At 39.2% G+C, this 15351-nt stretch overlaps 2 protein-coding genes and 1 long non-coding RNA gene across 3 annotated transcripts; all 3 read right to left on the reverse strand.

The window, feature by feature from the left end:
* Positions 1-242: 242 nt before the first annotated feature.
* LOC137103630 (plancitoxin-1-like) lies at positions 243-5385 on the reverse strand. Its single transcript, XM_067484137.1, has 7 exons — positions 5249-5385; positions 3628-3725; positions 2957-3116; positions 2354-2432; positions 2037-2201; positions 1769-1963; positions 243-1038 (listed from the first exon to the last, which is right to left on the reverse strand). Exons 2-7 carry the CDS (start codon positions 3717-3719, stop codon positions 644-646), a joined length of 1086 nt encoding a protein of 361 aa, XP_067340238.1. The 5' UTR covers positions 3720-3725; positions 5249-5385; the 3' UTR covers positions 243-643.
* A 1472-nt stretch (positions 5386-6857) lies between these two features.
* On the reverse strand, positions 6858-9981 carry LOC137103631 (uncharacterized). The gene is made up of 3 exons (XM_067484138.1): positions 9901-9981; positions 9663-9703; positions 6858-8859 (listed from the first exon to the last, which is right to left on the reverse strand). Coding segments are annotated over exons 2-3 (1563 nt in total). The 5' UTR covers positions 9665-9703; positions 9901-9981; the 3' UTR covers positions 6858-7298.
* A 2826-nt stretch (positions 9982-12807) lies between these two features.
* On the reverse strand, positions 12808-14283 carry LOC137103967 (uncharacterized). Its single transcript, XR_010911621.1, has 3 exons — positions 14163-14283; positions 13461-13655; positions 12808-13235 (listed from the first exon to the last, which is right to left on the reverse strand). It is a non-coding gene; the product is annotated as an uncharacterized lncRNA (long non-coding RNA).
* Positions 14284-15351: the final 1068 nt, after the last annotated feature.

The following is a 15351-nucleotide window of genomic DNA, read 5'->3' on the forward strand; positions in this document are numbered from 1 at the left end:
AAGGTGCATTATTCTGCAGCTCTTATTAGAGATGGGACCCATTACAAAAAAAAATCATCTTTTTTAATGTTTTTTATTGGGGGGTGGAGATTATTGTGCTATAGCTAAATATTCACTAAGGCAACGGAACCTACACATCCCATGTGTGGACACTACACTACACAGCACTACAGTAAATTAGTAATTCACACACACACACACACACTCACACACCTGCAGAGCAAAGAAGCCACAGAGGAGGAGACAGGAGAAATTTGTACTTTATTTGCCTTCACACAAAATCCTTCATGTGACTGTGTTTGTGTTTTACAACACAATGGATGTGAAACATCTGCATTTGCATCATAGTTTGTATTCTAGCAATAAAAGTGTGTGAGTAGCAGATACGTATGTGATATATGGATCTTTTTCCTTTGAGTCTGAAATAATATAATATCTGTCTCTCTACTCTAATATTGCCATAATATGTTAGATAATAATGCAAAGTCGAAATAGTTTTTTCTTTTTTTCTTTATTTGATGGAAGCAGTTAGTTAAAGTCTGTGCACTTGCTGCTGTGTCGTGGTGTTAGTTCTTTTTTCCACTGACTTCAGGTGGATTTTCTTTCATTTCTCCAACACGACGGCTGAATCTCATTTACTGCTTCATTCAGCCTCAGTGTCCGAGTCACATTCAAAGTCCATCTCTACTGGACCTGAACAGCCCTCTGTGCTTTTTATAAAGCTCTGGAATATCATTGTTATACGATCATCTTTCATGCACAGTGCCCCCCCACGCCGCTCTGACTGGGACTCAGCTCTGTTTACATCAGCGATACAGGTCAAAGGTTTGTTTTGATCTGTACTCACACACCATTTAGAATGATCACTTTTAGGGTTCCAGTTGCCTAATTTGGTCTTTATAGAGTCAATGTTGTAGACAGTATGTCCACCTCCACAGTACGACTTGGCACGGTCCTTCTGGCAGCCCCAGGTCTGGACTTTCAGATCACTCTGGATTTTCTGTGCAATAGTGATGTAAAGATCCCCCTCAACAGAATCTGCAGCAGGAAGAAAGTGACATTGCAGAGACTGGTTCAGTCCTGTGTTTGAATCAAAGAACTTATGATGCAACTCTGTTTGCAGACGTGCTGACCCGTGTGTCTGTATTAAAGGTCTTCATGACACAAATGGGACAGGATCTGCAGAAAATCTATCTGAACCTGATATACATAAATGAATAATCAGTCAGATCTGACCTAAAATACACACCTGAGGATCAGGGGAGCGAGAGAAGACGAACACTGGCAGCAGGCTGATGATCGATTGAGTTTCTCTGAAATAAGCTATTCAACACAGCAGCTGTGTGTTTTTACTCAACTTGTTGGCTGTGATTATAGCTTAGGAAATATTTTTATATGTTTATGTATATAACCACACTTCAACAAGACACAGGATTTGTCCACAGGAGACACAGAGAGTTGTGTGTATATAAAGTCTTTCCTGTGGTGTCAGATGGTGTCACTCCTGGAGCGTCCTACTGAAGCCACAAAGGCACTTTATATGAATCCTCAAAGGCCATAAAAAGCCCCACAATTTGACACCATAGGAAGCATTTTTATCAGACGCTGTGGGACGAGAACATGTTGGTATTGCCGTGGTATTGAGCCACCTCCAGGTTTCACCCTCCTAACTGAAAACTGCTTATTAGTGACCATCTCTACAGCCTGAGCCACAGTTACCACACGACCAAACAATGTATTATTTACTGAAAAAATGCAGATCACTCACTTTCTACATCTTTTGTGCTTTTAGCAATGCTATAAAACTTCCAACCTCCTCTTGCTGTCAGCTCATTGAATTTGGGCGGTGGAGGTGGGGGTGGTGTTTTTTGTTCCCAGTTTACAACCTGTTGAAGTGCATCATCAAAGTCCAGTGGAACATCATAGTCAAATGGGAAAGCTCTGATGTCCCTCAGGTGTGTACCTGAAAACCAAACATGACACATTACAGTAACATTCAATTCAAACGCTTCTCCTTTTCAAAATGACGACATTACCTATTTGTACAAACTGATTGTAGGGAAATGTTACGCAGATGAACGTCTGAGCGTTTTTGTTCCCACTGTTGGGCCAGAACATATTCTGGTCTCTTCTGAAGGGAAACTGCGGTGTGCTGTGTAGGAGCCAGACTCCAGTGCCATCCTTCTCCACCATCACAACTCCTGGAAACATGAATCAGACACAATAAGGAAAACAGAACAAGATGATCCAGACTCACAATAAGTTACACTACACATTTGATCCTTTCTTTGTACCAACACTTAAAGGAAGCTACAAAGTACAATCTGTGTAGGAGAAAGCTTCCTCTGCTCACCTTTACTGTGGCCAAACGTGTGATGAGCTTGACTTCCTGGAGGTTGGTCATTGTAGTTAATGAATCCAAAGTTTGGTGGCTATAAATGATGAAGAACAGAGAAAGAACATAAAGGAACCAAAGCAACAGGTGAGACAGGCAGGCTCCATTTACAAATGAATACACAGTCTGAATGTGGACACGGTCTTATCTGGTTAATGACGACTTTACAGAATCTTTACAGAGTCGTGTGAAAAAGAGGCAAATTGTGAATGACTAGTAAATCTGAATAATTAGTGAACTGTGCTTTGTGATGAAGCTTTGTGGTCTTTATACACTGAGCACCTGGTCACTGGTGGAAGTGAGAAGTCTTTTTTTTCTCCACACAACCTGTTGTAGGGTTTTTATTGGTTGTTTTGGTCATTGCTCACCTCTGAAGAGAATAAAGTTTGGGTTTGGCTTTAACTACTTTTCTCTGTTTTGCTTGGTACTGGAAACAGCGAGAGCGCATTCAGCTGAATCAGCTGAAGAGCCACTTTCAGAGATTATTAGAGGACCAGAGGACCAGACTCTTCCTTTTAGACAAATGGAACAAGTGCTCTGCAGCTGTAAAATGATCCTCACCATACTTCTCACTGGGGAAAAGAGTGGCCGTAAAGTGTTCGCCAGGACGCCATCAGGAGCGTTGATGTGGGGGAAGGTCAGTTCCCTGCTGGAATCAATGTAAAGATATTCCAAACCAGTAAGCTTCCTAGCTTGTGTGGGCACTTTGTAAAGGATGAACCTGTCAACGAAAAAGAAAAGTTTGTTGAGAACACAATGGATTAGAGGAAGTAGTGATGGACGTTATTAGGTTTGATGATGAATTATTTGTTAGTGTCAGAGTAAACTAGAGAAGAACGGATTTGTATGTTGTTCAATCTCCTAAATAAAAATGAATACAATTTTTAAAAAGAAATACAAAAAATAATAATATTTTAAGAGGTTTCAGTCTGTTCTCATTCCAAGGTTTTTAAAAAGTGTCACTTTGTTTGATCTTTTTAGAACTTTTTAAAAAATAATAGTTTAGAGGTTTTCTCAAGAGTCACAGTCTAAGATGTAAAAAGCCATTAAAGTCACGTAAAAATAGAGATGAGCACATAAGGGCAGAATGGTGATGCAGGGATTAATGCTGCCTCCCATCTAGAAGGTCCCCGGTCTGTGCGGTGTTTACACGTTGTCCCAGTGCTCCCACTGTCCAAAGATGTGCTGTTCAGTTCATAAGTGAACTACAAGAAAAGTTCAGGTTGTCTCACCAGTCCACTTCACCGTTGTTCTCGTCTCTGCAGGTCACTGAGGCCTCAGAGCCGCAACAGAGCAGAGTGACAGTCAGGACCAACCTCCACATGACTTCCTGAAACCCAGCAGAACATCAGCTGTTCAGACCAGTGACATTATGCTCACTTCTTTCATCCTCATGTAAAAACAAGTTAACAATTTCAGCTTGTGCAAAATGTTGTTTGATCATAAAGCACCAAAACGTCAACATCCCAGAAATGACTTGACTTACGCTTTCAGTCTGTAAAGCTTTTTAATAATAAGATTAATAATCTTGAATCTTCTTTTTTGCAAAACACTGAACCCTTTCCCCTCCCCAGCTTTGCAGTGCCGGTCGAAGCCCAGTAGAAAGGGTTGTGTCAGGAAGGGTAATGGGCAATAAATATATATATATATACAAATAAAGATTATACAAAACTGTGCTGATCTGTGACAGCTGCCACAGCCAGTGGACACCAGGCATCACAGGTTTCACATGGATCCTGGTCCGTTACGATAGAGATTCACGCAGTGCACTGTGTAAAATAGTAGTGAGGGTGAAGTCCTCCAAGAAGCACAGGGCCTAACTTTGCTTGGATGTTTAATGAAGGCTCACTTTCCTTTTTCTTTCTTTACGTCACTCACTGTAAAACTAAAGACAAATAACAATCGCAATGCAAATGAAATAACATCCATCTTACAGGTACAATTCAAGGTTTCAAATATTAAAGTAGAAATACGCTGAGTCAGAACAGCAACGATCACCACAATTTTCTATAGCTCTGAATTAACGATTTGAAGCAAAATAATAATGAAGCAACCATATTATGTTTACAGCATCAGAAATGGTATTAAACAAAATACTAAAATAAATAATTTCCGAGGCAACAACGTTATAAAGAAGATTAGCAGCAGGCGATCAGCCACGGTCTGTCCTCTACCATCCTTCAGAAACTCTCAGGGGAATTCCAGCTCTAAACCTACTGCTGCTGGCTGACCAGGAGGAGGCAGTGCTGTAAACTCTATGCACAAAACTATTTCAAGGTTTTTTTCAGATATATTTCAAATATAAGGGTCTCATGCAAAGAGCGGTTTAGTATGATCATATTTTAACACACTTTGACATTATGTAGTGTGATCAGATTAAGTCACAACGAGCCTTGAACGTGAAAAAATAAAATATGGAAATGGCAAAATGACTGCACTCATCTCCTGAAGTGCACCGAGTCAACAACAGGAAATAAACCGAAACAATACGTTATATAATAAACATATGGATTCTGAAAACGTAATTCAGGAGTTTAGTTGTATCTGAATGTTTTTAGACAGACAGGGTCTGAAACAACAGATGTGATTATAAAGTCAGTGTATGTCCTAAAGCGAGCTCTGTCTGCTCTGTCTCTGTATAAATAAATAAGAACAAACTGAAACCAGCAGCTGTCGAAACAAAGCAAAAACTGATGGAGGATTTGGAAAATGATCAACAGAAAACACAGCAATCTCACTTTAAATGCTACTCCATCTGATGAAATGCTAATAAATATTATATATTAATATAAAGCGTTGGATTCAGTTTTGTTTATCTCATCATCTGAACATCTGAAAACATTTTTAACTTACCTGTTTTTTCAGGATGCTCGGACGCAGATGGTTCAGGGGGTTTATATCTGCAGGAGGGACGGACTCTCTGTGGTCATGTGGTTTCAGAGAAACACTCTGTGAAGAAGAAATGTTCTGTCAGCACTGACCCCCACCCCCCCAAAAAAACATCACCAACTCCCTGAGGAGCTGAAACTTTCCCATTCTTTTATTTTCAGCATGGAATAATTTATTGTAATGCTGTGAAAATCAATTTATTAGGGTTTCATTCATTTTTGTTTTGTTGCTTTTAGTTTTTCTAAATGATCATACATCCGTCTTTTCACATAGAGATTTTTTATGTCTTGAAGCCTTTATATAAAGCCCAACATATTCATTCAGTAAAGAGGTCCACTGAAAGCTGCCGGGACTCGCTGAGCTGCGGCTCCGGTTCAGTTCTGCAACTCATCGTGCCGACATCCTGTCGCCAAAAGAAAAACTGCAAGATAACACTTCACATGCTGAAAGTACAAAGGTGGGAGTTGTCCTGTCGGTTTTACAAACCACTGTGCTCTGGTTTAGTGTCCAATGAGCTTTTTAAATAAACACTTTGAAACACATCTCTGCAAACGGAAGCGCCCACATTCAACTGCTTCTCTGGTGGAGACGAGTCGGTTAAGTGGGTGAGCAGGAACACAGAATAAGAATCTTCAGCCAAGTGATTCACATTGTTTTGAACATTAGTCAGTTGGTAGAAGTGGGATCTGTGAACAAGATGAGCGACTTCTGTGCAAAAGCTCAGAGAGGCATGAGAAAGTTCCTCAGATGGGGGATGAGCAAGACAACTGCACTGCGGGTTGTTTTGAGGTGGTGGTTGTAATGATTAGGATTCTTACTATCATGAAACAACAGCTTAATTTGAACTAAAAGACAGAAAGGTGTGTTTTAAACTACAGTTTTAAGAAAAGTCTCAAAATAGTCTGACACAATGCACGCTGGGAAGTCTACTAATACATTTGTTTCTTTAAAGAGTTAATTAGTTGAGTAAACTAAAAAAATCTCATATTTATCAGCTGTGACAGAAAACATTCGGTATCTGACCTTCCAAACATAAACAGATAAAAACATTACTGGAAAATCATTAGTCATTAGTCACTTTAAAAGGCTTATATGAAGGTAAAATAGAGACAGAAAAAATAAGGCAGCTGGAAAAGGATCCCCCCCCCCCCCCCGTGACCCTGAACAGGATAAGCATTTACAGACAATGGATGGAAGGCAAAACTTTATTTGATCCAAACAAAATAAAAATTAAAAAAACTCTGATTAAAGCTACAGCTCACAGCAGGCTGCCACGTCCCCCTTCTCTCAACATGTCTATTTAACCTTTCCAGCCTCCTATAAATGGAACCTACCACCTGTTTAGGTGTGTACAGGCTAAGCTAAGCGAAGACCAGGACTAATCCACAGTCAGTGATCTGAGGGAGGGGGCTGTTGTCACTAACTGTTGTTGCAACTAGGGGGCGACCTCCCACCATGTCAGAGCTCAGCTGGGAGCTGCTCCCACTTCCTGTCACTCGGATAATTCAGAGACCACGTCCACGTTCACTGTAGAAATGTGTGATTTAAAAAAATGTGTTCATACTGCAGCAGGTCAGTGATCAACTTCATTATTTTATTGGCCCCATGTGAACCATCAGTGCAATAATGAGAAAGTTATGTAATATATATTACACATTTTGCTGCACTGCATACTTTACATACTTTATTTTCTACTTTTTGCATGTACACATTTAGTACAAACAGTACACAGCATTCACTAAGACACTTTCAATGGAAAATGCAGGAACATATCTCTGGTTTTTCAGGACTGTCCACCTCACAATGTACAGTGTATTAATATGATTATTGCCATTTTATTAAATTTTTTACTTTTAAGTACAGATATCTTATCATATATTTTATTTATATATATTATTATGTGTAAGAGCTACTGAATTTTTGCATTGTCATAGCAGAACTTTTACTTGTAACAGACATCGACATATGACAGGTGAGAATGAACCACATCACTGGTCTTTTCACTGTTCATGTATCACAGTCCTGCTCCTTTTCCTTCATCCACCCGCCTTCTCATCTCCTCCAGTTTCTGGACCTTTCCTGTGTCTCCTTTCTCCTTCATTTTCTCAATCAGGAAGTCCAGGTTGATATAAGTGGACAGTGACTCAACATTCAGGGCGATGTCCTCTAGTTTAACAACATCTTTGTACGAATCTTCCAGCAGCTGATTCTTCTCTGCTGTCAGCTCTTTCATTTCCTTTTCTAGATTTTCCAGCAGAGTTCCCGTCTTCTCGCTCTCTGACTTGTTCTTTTCATACTTCTCTTTCATTTCATCTTCAGTCTTCTGAACCTTCCTGGTCTTGGTCACAAACCTCCACTTGTCTTTCACATGATCTGACGCAGGACACTTGTTGGTACAGACAGTGCAGAGGCCATTGTTAATGACCTCACAGTGTTCAGGATACCAGGCCTTTGTACATCCAGGATAGTGACAGTTCTCCTCACAGACTTTACAGCAGACGGCTCCTTCATAAAACACCAACCACATCCCACCTTTGATGTCTTCTTTCTCTTTGTAAACCTCATCAACCTCTACCGTGAACTTTTCATTCTTCTTCATCTCTTGTTCATAATTTTTCAGAACTTCCTGGATTTGTTGGATCTCGGTCTGTTTCCCGTCAATCAGCTTGATTCTGTCTTGCAGGTTTTGGATGCAGGCCGTCAGTCTGACACGTGTCTTCAACACTTCAACTGTTGTCATCAGTTTTTGAGGTGTAGATGTTTCCAGATATTCTGTAAATTCAGCCATTCCATTTGCTGTTACTATCCATCCATTCTTCAAACCAACCTTAGTTTCCTCTGTTCTCTCCGAGTTCTGACAGTTGTTAAACAGGAAGTGAATGGGTTGATTCTTCTCGTTTTTGGGAAATTTAATCTTTGAGGCATCAAGAGCTTTTAGAACATTGATTGGTGTTGTTCCATCTGAATGTGTGATTAGAGCTACGATGTTCTCCTCCAGGTCTTTTCCAAACAGAGACACCACTGAATCAAAGATGTTTTTCAGTCGGTCGGTCAGTCGATTCTCACTCGCCTTCATCACCAGACCCACTGCATTAATTTTGTCCTCTGAGTGAAACAAGTCCAGTAATATCTGACTGACCCTTTTGTCATGTTCTGTGCCTCTGGTGTCTCCATATCCAGGAGTATCGATGATGGTCAGAGAGAAAGGCAGAGTATTTTCTTTAAATTCAAAGATCTCGTACACGATCACATCTAATGTCTGACTGTCTCGCTGTTTCTTCTTATCCTCCTCCTCCACGATCTCAAACCAGATTTTGTCTTTCCACTTCACTCCCATGGTGTAGTTGAACAAAGTGTTGACCAGAGTAGATTTTCCTGCTCCTGTTTCACCCACAAGTAAGATGGTTTTATTTTTCTTGCTCACATTTCTTTCACCAACAGTCATTCTTGTCAAGGTCCCAAACTTCTTCTTCTTCGGTGTCAGCTGGTAGACAACGGGAGATCCTGAAGGGAGCCGAACACTTCTAGAGATGATGTCCTCATATTTTGTGTTCTTCATGAAATTTTTGGGGAACCTGCACAAAAATTAGAAAACAGAGAAATGACACAGTTTGTCGCACAGATATTTATGAATTTCTCTGAAGAAAGAAACCAAATCTGAAATTCCTGTTGCAGTTGTAGAGCTAATGTGCTTCCACTGCTTCCATTATAGAGATTCAGGGAAACAAGATGTCACACTAAACAGCAGATGGTGTCAGAGAGCTCTTAGTAAGTATTCAGTCAAGTCATGTCATGTCTACACACAAACAAAGCCCCTGTGTTTGGATGCATGTTCAGTCATGTAATAGAATGCATGTCTTTTGTAGACAGCTAGACTGACACTTAGCCATCTGGGTTAGCCTCTACTTAGCCTCTACTGCTAACCACAGATAAATATACCTACGGGAGGCACTGTACAGACAACTGTCTGGGTTATTTATCAGTCACAGCATCTAGTCTGAGGGTCAAAAGCTGTAGTCTCATCACAAACTTCCTCCACTTGACTTCAGTCTCTGTCATTCTCACAAAATCCAGCTGAGACTTCATTTGACTGTTTTTCTCTTTTCCTCTGTCCTATAAATCATCAGCTGCTGAAGAACCAGGCAACATGTAGCATGTGTCCGGTCTCTCCCATTTCAGCTGCTGAAGCTTGTAGGAGTCAGAGGAGTGTTGGTGGCCTCCCTCCCTAGTCTCCTATTATATATTATAGATATTTAAGGACTACAATAACGTTCTTGCATCCATCCCCTGACTTCTGCTTCTCATAACCTTTGCAGAGTCAGAGTGTTGTTTTATTGTCCTGTAGTAACTGCTTGTGATTTTAATGCTTATTACTCACATGCTGATGCCTGGTGCTCCTGTGATAAACAGCTGTTTAGTCTGTGGAAGAAACTTTTCATGTCACTGAAACAATAATTTATTTAAATGTTTAGATGCAAAAAATTACAGTTGAATGTAAAAAAACTATAAAGATTCAAAGCAATTACTATTTTTTTACATTTAGCAAACATCATGTGAACCTTACAACTCTGCTGATCTGAAAGTGTTTAAAGCTTCATGTTTCACAGGGATCTTACCTGAGTTTTCCCTCTGTGATCCTGAGGAGGAAGACTGAACAGAATCAGTGTTAACAGCTTTTATATCAGCAGGAGGGATGGACTCTGTGTGATCACATGATTTAACAGAAACCCGGAGGCTCCATCCTTTTTACATCAACACTTCGAAACTCTGCAGGCTTTTTGCACTTGACATTTCCCTCAAATATAAATAAAAGCACTTACTACAACCTGTTCTGTTCAAATGACCACTAATCTAAATCTAAGGGGAGACAGTGCAGATTTGATCGAATGCAGGTGGAAGACAGAGAAGTGTTAATGTGACGTTAATCTGTCACTGTGGGTTTTTACAGACACATCATCATCGACAACAGGAGCAAAGATTATTCTTTACCATAATAAAACATAATTATTGTAATAACAAGGACAATAAGTGGATTGTTACTAAAGCTGCTAATCACCACAAATGCTGGAAACCATTGTCTGTCTGTGCTGATGTTAGAAAACCTCCAACAAATTACATGCTGTGCACCAAATTCTTAGGGTTTTAATTTATTAAAGATGACTGTTCTAACAAACAATCTAAAGCCCAACACTTAACTCCTCAGGGAACCAAACCTGTCTTTAGTTTCATATCATATTCAGCCTGGTGGAGTCCAAACTCCAGCAACACTGTTTAAAAAACACCTTTGAAAGCATTGTGAAAGGAATCATCCTACAACACAACTAACATAACCAAGTGTGAAGGAAAAACCTTTTCTATTCAAACTTAAACACTTAAAACTACATCCTGCAAAACTCATCAAGAACAAATTAATCTTTTCTTTGTGAAAGATTCAGATCATCTTTCAGCATGTCTTGTTTACGTGTGCTGTCTGATCATAATCCTGCATGTCACACTTTGTTCAGATGCTGAAATCAGCATCAACATCACTGGTCCTGCTCATGTTTCATTGTGACTTTAGAGAAACTTTGTCCAAGTCTGCAGCCGTCAGTGAGGTATTGACACCTGAGATCACCTGCTGGTGACCAGATGAGACCATGACACCAACATGACTAAGTGTTTTTTACTTGTTTTTCTCTGTGTACAGGAGGATGAGGAACAGTAACTTTAAGGTTATAATTCCTTTTTTGTGAAACATGAAGTCTGAATTTACTTCCCTCTCGGTGGACGAGAGGTGCTGGGAAGTTTCGGGACTCTGGTAAATACATATTTTGGATAACTGAACTGTAAATTATTCATGGTCTAAATGGATTAGCTTTGAAATGAACTAGTTAAATGAATCAGAGGTGAAAATTTGTAACTGGTGACAGATCAGCAGCTGCTGTGTTTGGACGTGAACGATGGTCAGTCAATGCACCACTTTAATGCATAGTGATGTTACAGTTTGGACACATTACCATGACACTTTGTGCAGACATCTGTGACGACCAGAGGACAAATCATCCTGACTTTCCCACCAGCAGGTCTTCTCTCGTCCTGTGACACATCTCAACATCTCATGGAAGTAAAAACATACACAAAAGAAAAAAAAAAAAAAACTTGTGACTTTGTTGAGTTGAGTTTAAGAAAACAGGATGTTTTCCCCTTAGAGAGCACGTTAGCATTCACACGGCAGGATGATGTTCAGAGTCCAGATAAGTTTTGTTTGAATAAAAGTGTAAAACTAATGGTTTTAGACCCTATGAGTGTTTGTTATTTTGCTTGTATGAAACTGGGACGTTGCTGTGTATCAAATCTTATGCTGTGTGTTTTTCTGATACTATACTCACATGTCATGTGGTAGGTTAGAGACTGTTGAACAGTTCTCTGTGATAATGAACACTTCTGCTTTGTGTTAACCACACTAGTCTCAGGTACATGTGAAATTTACCTTTCCCGTTAATATCAGCTTGTTTCTCCTCTTTGGAGTTCACTGTGATCGTGTTTGATTGGCGTTTCCCTCCATTGATCCCCACAGTAAAGACAGTTACAGTTACAATATCCACATATTAGTGACTTGTCATTCACTGTACATAAATTAACACCAGGTCTCATCACTGTGGCATCAAGTGAGGACAGTTTGTCAAGCTCTTCAGTGTCTCATACAGTTGCTAAAATTGCCAATTGGCATCTGTATGAGATGCACCAGCTTTTTAATTTACTCCACTCACAGCAGTTTACGTCCACAGTCTTCAGCCGTGACTTGAGCTTAATTAATATAATAGTTTTATGGATCTTTAAAGCTTTTTGTACATTTGACATCTTTTGTTAAGCTGGGGACAAATTGATGCCACAGCTTTTTACAACCTGCACATTCGTGTGTGATATTTAAGAAACTACAGTCTGTAGATCTACATGTGTCCTGCTCAAAAAAGAGAGAAAGTCTCTTTCTTTGTCTGGTAACATTTTCAGTTCTTCACTGGTAGGGTTGATGGTAAAAATGAATTTATTGTGTTTCCGTTTATGCAGAACCTGATGTAAGTTGTTCAAACAGTGGTGGATGAAGAACTCAAAAACTGAACTTAAGAAAAAGTACAAATACTCAAACAAAAATGTACTCTACTGAGGTAGTGTAGGTACTCTGTCCCAGTTCTCAGAGCAGTAACAATGAGAACTAGTTTTGCTCTGCTTTATATCTCCCCCTTTCTGAAGGAGAGGGAGACAACATCATGTTCAAGTTCAGGAGACATTTGATAGACTCTGATATGAAGGAGAAAACGTGACACCACGTTCAATGATCCTTTAAATGTGGATTTTACCATGAATTCTGCAGCTTTATGTTTGAAAATAGACCATTAGTACGGAGGTTTTCCCTCCTGTGCAGAGAATCCAGATCTCTGTAGACAGAATGACTCACTTTGAGTACTGCTACTACGTCAAAATAATTAAATAAGACCATGGGAAGAGGAACTGACACTATTGTGATCCTGGGTCAGTGAAGAGATTCATGTTTCAATAGTGATTTGTTTTTATTTAAAAAAAACAAAAACTAAAAAAGAGTTTTGTTATGAAATGTGTGAAGTAATGTGATTTTAACGTGTAATGCAACTTTGATTAGAAATGTAGTGGAGTAAAAGTCAAGGAAGCCAAAAGTAAAGTACAGTAATGTACTTAAGTACACTTTCACTGGTATTTAACATGGTTCTTTTGGTTTTAGTTTGAGTAGTACATGCACATATATACTACTACTAGTTTTAGTTGAAAAATGCCATGAGATGACATCAGTAGGAGAAACCTTCATCATCTCGTCGCTTTTACTGTGGAGTTTGTAATCACAGTCAATCACTTTTCCAGAGCTCCTCCAAGTGACTCCTAATGAACTCCTAATGATGAAAAACTCCTCCTGGTGATGTCATCTGAAGAATCTTTTCAGCTAGAAGCATAGAAATATTTTAATATGAAGAAGTCAGAGGGAAGTTTAAAAGCATTAATGTACATTTACACACTAAACTAAAGCCATAGAAAGCAAGTTGAACATTGTTGAAGTTGCCCTTTAAGTACAAGTACTTATTTACTTTACAGCAGTGGGATATTCACAAGTCTCCAGTTGTTCCTGTTTGGTTTGAGTGAAAAAACTGTTCACATTAACTCGTCTCACTTTAGAATGAAGCAAAGTCTGTTTTCTAGTGTTGTTAGAAAGACACAGCACTTCTGAGGTGATTTGTTTCCCCCAAACAAGTTGAGTCGTGTTGTTAAAGGTTGAACCATTTCAAATAATCCACGTGAGCAGGTAGTCATGAATAGTCATGTCTGAGGAGTGACAGATGAAATAAATAAAGAGAGCTGTGCAGACCTGTAGAACAGAAAGTGAAAGCAAAAGTCAGTGAAAACACACAGTAACAGAGTGAGGAACAGTTTTCATTTAAAAGTCATGAGCATGACCAACTGTGAAAACTTCAATATTTGTGCAACAGTTACTTAGCAAAACCTGGCAAACGTCATGTTTGTTTTTCTGATTTACTTTTCCTAGTTTATTTTTACTCTTTTGTACTGATCCATTCAATAACTTGTGTACGTGGTGTAGCCTCTGGATGAAATTCAAAAAATCATCAATAAAGCTTTTTTAAATTATTATTCATTATTTTGGATGTTCTTCAGCTCTGGTTTCTGATTGGTTCAAATGTCATTGAATGTTCTATGAGTTTATTTCAAGCGTTGACAGCTGATTTATTAAAGCAAACGTAAACTTCAGTAAATTATTGGACTGTAACTGGACATTTTCTAAAGAAGTCAAACTTTAAACTTTGTGCAGATACTGTAACTGTGTGTGTTTGTGCTCTAACAGGTGAAGTCATCTCACCTGTAGATGGTGCAGCATCATTGGTTGTTTTCTTCTCCGCTCAAATGAACCAAAACACACCTGAACCTGATCACAACTACAGCTCTTTGTCAGGTTACTGAACACCAGCTGCTCCACCTACTGGTTTGAGGCTTAAACACACACACACACACACACACACACACACACACACACACACACACACACACACACACACACACACACACACACACACACACACCTCTGGATGTGGCTTCTGTTTGTTTTCTGTTTGCTTATGAAACTGAAGTATTACTAACATCAGTTATAATAACAGAAACACATCATTAGACTGAATATGTTCTGCGGATATGTTGTTCATTAATGAAAATGTCAAGTCTCTCTACAACTCAGTTTCTCTCTAGATTGTCAGTTTCTCTACAATATCTGATCCTTCACAACAGAATCCAGTCTGTGTCACAACACCATTATTAACATCATTCAGACTCTCACAGCACTTGGTTAATGTTAGACAAAGATTCTGTTTTCCAGTTTTTCTCTGACTTTAACGGAAGTGTTTTTGTTGAGTCTGGAAACATACTGTGGTGTGACTGTCCTTCACCTTTTACACCTGACATGAACCCAACCACCCTCCTGTGAATTAGTTTCTAGTGTTTGAGTCATTCTGAGAATATGTTGCACCAGAACATGATCCACCCAGAGATGATGTGTTTGCAGTTTAGTTGCACAGGAACATTGTATTTAGGAGACAGTCTTAGACCCTAATGGTTTGTGAAGTGGTTCAGCTTCCACAGAAACAAAATTGTATCAAATAAAAAAAACAGGAAAACACATAGAAAACTCTCCTCAACAGGCCAATGAATCAGGAAGCACTATTACTTCCTACTTTGTCGTACAATGTATTTTCCTTTTACTGTTGGGATTTCCATCACAGGAAGCACATAACACCTACACATCTATCACACAATGACCACAACACAGTAATTTTTATTAAACTGATTTAAATTTCAACACAGATTGAAGTTTCAGCACAATCCAAATGTTGTGGAACTTGTTGTTAACACACTGCAGATACACAGATTTGATTAAATCTACACCATAGATTCTCACTGACATTACTTTCCCTTACTAACGAATAATAACACTCCTTGTTATCCCAGTTTCTTTAACCTACTGGTTGTTCCTTCAACAGCAACAACGTCCCCAAAGA

The sequence above is a fragment of the Channa argus genome, chromosome 18 (genome assembly GCF_033026475.1).
Source record: "Channa argus isolate prfri chromosome 18, Channa argus male v1.0, whole genome shotgun sequence".
Taxonomy (NCBI): Eukaryota; Metazoa; Chordata; class Actinopteri; order Anabantiformes; family Channidae; genus Channa; species Channa argus.